Below are 7,230 nucleotides of genomic sequence, written 5' to 3'. Positions count from 1 at the left end.
GTCACTTTCCACAAATCATCTGTGAAAGTAGTCACAAGTCCTGACTTTGTCAACTAGCTCACAGAGATGAAATTTCTCCTTAAACTTGGAACATGTCTAACTCTGGTAAGCTTCCAGATTGTTCCATTCGACAATCTGATATTAACATCATCATTTTCTAATATATTGTAGGCCTTATTATCTCCCAAATAAACATTCCTTAGATCACTGAGTGTAGTTTTTAAATACCAATTTATTGAGATAAGCACGAAAAGAGACACTGAATTTACTATCCAAGATTCAGTGCTGACTAGGAAAAACATCAAGGAGTTATTTTGAATTTCACTAGTGGAGACATTAGTAGAGAAACTACATTCATGTCTTCCACCACTGTCTTTCCTTGAAGTTTTGCAAACCTTCTTGAAATGTCTTTTTTTACTGCAGTTCCAACATTTTCCGATGCTACACTAACACATTCCTCTATTTGACTTGGATCTGCATCTGTCTATATTCTTGCCCAAATTCCTTCTCCAGTCATCAACATCCAACACAGAGCTTGAAGATTCATCATTCACTGCTTTCTTGCAAACTTCTTAATTCAATATCATACCTATGATTTCATCAAAGTTCAACTTCGACGTCCCTGAAGAATTACCCACCGCAATTACCAAAACATCCCAATTGTCCGACAATGAAGATAATATCACCAATGCTCTGATCTCATCATCAAACTTGATCCCCACAGAACACAATTGGCTCACACATTATTGACATTATTGAGATGTCGTGCCACTGAACTGTATTCCACTATCTTTATGTTGAATAACATCTTTATCAAAAAAATCTTATTAGAAGCAGATGATTTTTCATACAACTTAGTGAGTGCCACCATGATATCCATTGCAATTTTCTAATTTACAGTACTAAACGCACCAGTTGAAAAAAATAACAACTTAATCAAACCTAGTGTCGTTCGATCTAATACTTCTCATTCATCTATAAGCATAAACTCGGGCTTCCTTGTAAATATTTTTGGTGGCAAGTACAACTTTTTCTGATACAACAAATTCTCCATCTGCATTTTCCGAAAGGGAAGTTCGTCCCAATGAAATTCTTCACTTTTTCTGAACATTGCTTCTTCGGATTTTTTCTTTCACTCGAATCGAACCCTGCTCTGATACCAGTTTGATCGAAATTTCAAAACAATTCAAAACTTTACTGAGGCTTAAGATCAATTAGAAACTAAACCACAACACAAAATAACTGGAATAGAATCTAAATAAAAGGACAATCAAAGCAATCAAAAAAACACACAAGAATTTTACGTGAAAAATTCACGGAGCCAAAATTTCACCATGAAACCAAAGAGCTTTACAGAGAACTCACACCAGTTTCTTCTCTACACACAAGGAAACTTAAAGGACTCGCTCCTAAACGTTTCCTGCTCCGATCCGACGCGAAAAGTTCACACTGAGATTCCATAAATCCTCCTCTTCGACACTTCTCTCATTCACCAAGAACTTGTCGAAGAAACTTCGCAAAAGAACTTAACCTTACATCGCTCGAATTCGAGACTTAAAACTCAAAAACGGAGTAACTGCATCAGGCACAAAAGCGCTCGTCTCTCAGGAAGGAAAGATCGCGCCCAACAAATTGAACGTTCTGACACTCGAGCGCCGGTTTCAAGCCGACCCTAGAGCACAGGTTTCACAGTCAACACCGGTGTGCTTGGGCGCCAAAAGAGGGCATGAAGGTGCAGTATATTTGCCACAAAGTGGGCGCGGGCGCTTGAGTGCACATGGCCCGGTGCTTAGGTGTCTCGTGCTTTAAGTCAGGAACCACACCTAACAATACACATGCAGAAGACGTAAGCAAACCATAAAATGAAACTGAGTTCAGATCATAAGACAAATTCTCTATGAGGAATCAAGAATAACTCTTTACCTCATGCTACTCTTTATGCTCTAGCATGTCTAAAAAAAGCTTTAACCCTATTTTTACAAAAATTGCAGCATAACAAAATTTTCAAAAGCAAGATATCATGAAAAGCCATGAAAAAAAGAAAGTTAAAAAATACATCCTCTCAATGGTACCAAGCTTCTAAAAAAAAAATGAAATTTTTTATGCAATCATGTGATGCATAAAGTTCCAAGAAAAGGGGAATATTTGTGATAATTTTTATAAACTCTACACTTGAGAGGAGGATTAAATATTAGGCTATAAGTTGTTATGGCCCTTCAAAATCAACAAGCAAATAATTTTCTCCCAAGACAAATGTTGGAAAACTTGGCACGTGATTATTTTTGAAAATAACCCAAATTATCCCTAAAAATCATAAATTATACACCCAAAAACAGCATCTGTGGGCCAGTACAACGTTAATGGCCATTCTTGAGCCTGACTAACCCATTTCCTTTTAGTAACCCAGCTGTTGGATTGAATTGCTAATCTGATTTGACGAATTGACTTGCAGAAGTGGCAAATGTCATATTCCAACTATCAAGTTGATCCATTGAGCTCATCTATCGAGCTCATTCAGCGAGCATCCTACATGGAGGTTCTAACATTCAATGAAACCAAAAAAGAACAACCAACAAACCATAAAAAATTAAGTACTTGTGAGACATCCAGCAAATAATAATTATAAAAGTGATCATCAATATATTTGGTTAATATTTTTATGTAGTTTGATGATTAGATCAAATGATTATAATATCCATGCAGTCTAAACAAGTCATAAAAGATAAACATTACTTTTCTTAATAGAAAATAGCCCCAATCGATTGTATTCACTGTAGATTTCTGTTAACACTTCTTCCAAGAAAATGATATGCTGACCAGCCGAAGAAAATGAGAGAAAGATACCAACACATGAAAACTTAAAAAACCTCATGTTTTATGTGCATGTGACCATGCTGCAATATTTATATTTATTTTTATTCTTATTCTTGCATTTATTCGTCTCTTTAAATGATAATGAAGGATATTCAATTTCATAGATTTTTCGAAAAAATATTAACAACTTAGGGGGTGTTTGGCTACAATCCGAATTTACGTTAAAAATGATTTAGTAAATCCAATAAATTCATATTTATATTGAAAGATGACAATGGAGATGACACACGTAGCGTGATAGAATAAATTCTTAAATCCGCCTCGCAATCAGATTAAATAAATCCGGATTTACGTCCTAAAAGAAGTGGAACTTGAGAAGAATAGATGAGATGCGAAAATATTTGATTTAATAGAACGTTGGATTCAAATTTCATTTTTGTTGTTTGACTGAATTTACCTTAAATTTATGATTAAATCCTATTAAAACTATGCTATCAAACATCCCCTTATCTTAACGATAACTTCAACCCTCCTTTTAAGAAATAAATCAATGTATTATTATTATTATTATAAACTTGTGGGGTATAAGTTTCAATATTCATGATAGGCCGGCAGCAATTTGACACGGTATAGAGTAAAATATTTATTTCAAGACATGGTTTAGATTCTAGAAATATCCCAAGAAAGAGAAGACATCTCCTTCCAACTCGCCTATTCATCTGTTCGAAAACTATCTGTCTCTATTATTATAAGTATTAGATCACCACTTTAACTCGCAGGAGGAAGAAATCAGAACGCGAAGGTTTGAAGAAAATTTCGAGAAAAAAAAAACAGAGAATTTGAATTTCATGAATCCATCACAAGGTATTGAAACAATCGATTTGCTCCCATTCTTTCATTTTTTTCTCTAATTTTATGAATTGTGGCTTTGATTTTGATGTGTTCTTCCTTCCTTTTTCCATGATATTTAACATACAATTTGAATCTTAGTAATCCTTCAATCATGTACTAATTAATTTTTTTCGTTTAAAATTGTCAAAAAATTAATTTTTTCACTGGGCTTGGAAAAAGAAAGCTTAAATTTTGCAAATTTATATTTAAAACAACTCCTTTTTTGCCCACCCCCCCCACACCCCCCCCCAATAGAGAAATTCTTCTTTCAGGAATCGCTATAAGATAATTTATAATCGTAATCTATATTTCCACTCTCCACATAATCGTTTAATTACCTCAAATCGATTGCAGGAGATTGATTTCTGTACTGCTTTCAATCTACTGATTGGCTAAGATGGGCTGCGGTTCTTCCAAAAGCTTAGCGAAGTCGGTAAGCACCAGAGAAGAATTCATTGCACCTTTACAGAAGAAAACAAGCGGGTATGAAGAAATACTAGTCTCCAAGAACGCAACAGATCACCAATTTATAACTCTCCTCTGCACTCCCAGCACTCTAGCCAAACAGCTCAAAGAACAGGAATCCCCAAAACAATCCTCTCCCATCAGAAATAATAATGCAACACAGACAGAAAGCTTTAATTCTCCGTACCCTGTAATCGAAGCCGAGGAATCTGAAAATAACATAGAGACAATCAATTCATGGGAGTTGCTGGCTGGTCTAGAAGATGAAGATGAAGTAGAAACAGGATCTTCAAAGAGCTTGAACACAATCAAACAGTGTTCTGAAAGTTCAAGGTGTGATGTCGACAAACAAGACGAAACCCTAGCCGCGAAACAAGAAGGCGAAGGCGATAAGGGAGTGAGGAGGAAGTTCATGGCCGCCGAGCTTGCGGCATTGAAAGTGCCTGCGATGGGGTTTGCGAGAACAGGGAGCTTGAGAGACTGGCTGACGCAGGGAGGGCAAGCGACGTCTAATGGATCGCATGTGAGGACTAAGCATGGAAGTTCTGAGCATCCGGGAGGAAAAAGAAGTGGTGATGGTTGTGAGGAGAATGCGTTTCATCCAGATCTGGTTGCTCAGCTTGAGCAAGCAATGGAAGATCTGACAATGGAGGAGGAGGAGATTTTGAGCCAGATTGTGGAGAAATGGGAGGGCCTGAGAGTCCTGTAAAATCAGATAAAAAAATAAAAAAAAATTTATTTTAGCATCAAAAAATATTCCTTCCGTATTATTCTAAATTATTCACGTGTTATTATGGTGATATTCATGTGTTACCGTGTTCTGGAAATATTCCTGGTATTATTATAACACAATAAAACATGAAACCACCACAATAACACATGAATAATGTGAAATAACACAGAAGGAATATTATCATGTGTTATCGGGTCGTACCACAAGAAAGCGCGCGTGTTTTCTTAAAGCCACATATCTGCATATCAGTGGACTCCGAACGCATCTCTACATTAGGAGTCCTGATATAATAATTTTCTGGGACGGAGGGAAGATAGATGCAAGGTTAGAAATTAATTTATTCAATGTGGGAGGTGAGATTTGTGAAATAAAAATTTATTTTCTAATTAGTAATGAATATCTTTTATTTTATATGGTTGCTTAACCTTAGAATTGATGGATGCTTATTTATTAACTTAATGGTTTCAGAAGAAGAAAGTAAGAATGGGTTATTGTTGATTATGAATATGTAATTTGAGTTTTATATTCTTTTCTTGAATGGTTTACATATGTACCATTTAATTCATATGTAATTACATGTCAAATACTTAGACCGGTGTTTTTACACACGCACACTTATATATATATATATATATATTAAAAGGGAATAATTATTTGGTTCACCAAATAATGTTTCCCTCATTTGGGTCGAAACCCAATGTGCTTTAATTGATCTGAAGAGCCCGTGCTACGGGATTCGAACCCCCCGACCCGAAGGACTTACGTCAAAGGGCGCACTAATAAGCCGAGACGTAGAGCACACACTCATATATATATATATATATATATATATATATATAAAGTTTAGATGTTAGGTACATAAATACATAAGAATTTGGCAATATGCATGTAAACACAACTTCTTTCTTTCATTTGTTCATGACTTTTGATTTTTAAAAGTAAGAACAGTTATATTTTTGATGTGATATGAAAGATTTGGATGATACAGATGTAAAAAAAATAAAGTTTAGATGTTAAATACTTGAGAACTGGTTGGTATGTATGTAAACATTTTTTTTTTCTTTCATTGGTTCGTGCCTTCCCAAGTGTTATAAGTATGTCCAAAAGACAATGGTAAACCATTTTAGGACAAGAGAATAACTAATGAAATCTAATAAAGTCAATGTTAGAATCCACATTACAATAAAGATTGGCTTAATTTTGGTTATCAAATAGGAAATGAGTTATCAATCTTAAAGGGAATTTACATACATATCACATAATTCCTTTGTATTTACATATCAAATACCTAAAATTTGATATTTACATTTATAATGCTCATTTTAAACTAGGAACATTGTTATGTTCTCATCATTTACACATTATGTAAATACCATCTTTTTATTAAATAAGTTATTTATAAGCGCATTTGATTAATGGGCCTAGGTGGGCATCTGCTCATTTATGAGTCATTTGCTTAACAATCCTGGCGGCTTTAGTTGTGTCATGGTTGTTGGTAGCTTTAAGATAGCCCATTAAACCTTCCAAGATGGATTTGTAGTTACAAATAGGAATGGGCTATAGTACACAGGTTGTCATACCACAAGTACTGCTTATTTCTGGAAAAAAATATTACTTCCAGGGACAACTTACAATGGCTGCGATCCATCGGAAGGAGTGGAGGAGAAAAAAACAACCTCCAATGAATCGCAGCTGTTGTCTAGACGCAGCTTACATTTGGACTCCGAACGTAATATTTTTTCTTTTCTTACATCTGGACTCAGAAAAAAAAAAGACCTCCAATGGCTCCTTAGGCAACTTTGCTAATTCATCAAGATAGATATTTATTTAAATTAATAAAACTACCTATTATGATAATTATAAGTCATGAAAAAAATAAAAAAAAACAAAAATAAGAGAATAAATACACCATAGATTAGAGGGGAACAAAACAACCTGCCATGAGGATATTGGTTAAACATGGAGAAGAAAACACATTTGTTGTTGTTGTTATTACACTTCTCTTCTATGATGTTAGAGCTTCTTTCTATTATGACTAAAAGCTTTTCCTTTTGATATATCTAAAACAAGTATTTTTTGGAGAAAAAAAAATAAGCTAGCTCAAGAGAATTCTAGATTACAAACACATAGAAAAAATAACTTATAAGAAAAATACCAATAGAAGAAAATTGGAGCCACATTTTTTTGTTTTTTTGAGAAGATTCACTCACATCTATGGCATCATAAAAAGATAAATGCATATAGTCCAAAGATAACTCTGAGATATAGAGGAAGATCTTTTATTTTGTTAATATTTTTTTCCTCTCTCTCTCTCTCTCTCTCTCTCT

General features: G+C 34.5%; 1 protein-coding gene across 1 annotated transcript; it reads left to right on the top strand.

The window, feature by feature from the left end:
• The first annotated feature begins 3,333 nt into the window (after positions 1 to 3,333).
• LOC110037172 lies at positions 3,334 to 4,879 on the top strand. The gene is made up of 2 exons (XM_020741755.1): positions 3,334 to 3,678; positions 4,060 to 4,879. Exon 2 carries the CDS (start codon positions 4,103 to 4,105, stop codon positions 4,877 to 4,879), a length of 777 nt encoding a protein of 258 aa, XP_020597414.1. The 5' UTR covers positions 3,334 to 3,678; positions 4,060 to 4,102.
• Positions 4,880 to 7,230: the final 2,351 nt, after the last annotated feature.

Source organism: Phalaenopsis equestris, unplaced genomic scaffold, assembly GCF_001263595.1.
Source record: "Phalaenopsis equestris unplaced genomic scaffold, ASM126359v1 Scaffold216326, whole genome shotgun sequence".
Lineage (NCBI taxonomy): Eukaryota > Viridiplantae > Streptophyta > Magnoliopsida > Asparagales > Orchidaceae > Phalaenopsis > Phalaenopsis equestris.
Note: the sequence above shows the minus strand (reverse complement) of the source record. Positions and strands in the feature narration are given on the sequence as shown.

What these genes read in the sequence shown, in the direction of transcription:
- LOC110037172 (XM_020741755.1), top strand. Translation starts at nt 4,103, where the DNA reads ATGGGCTGCGGTTCTTCCAAAAGCTTAGCGAAGTCGGTAAGCACCAGA.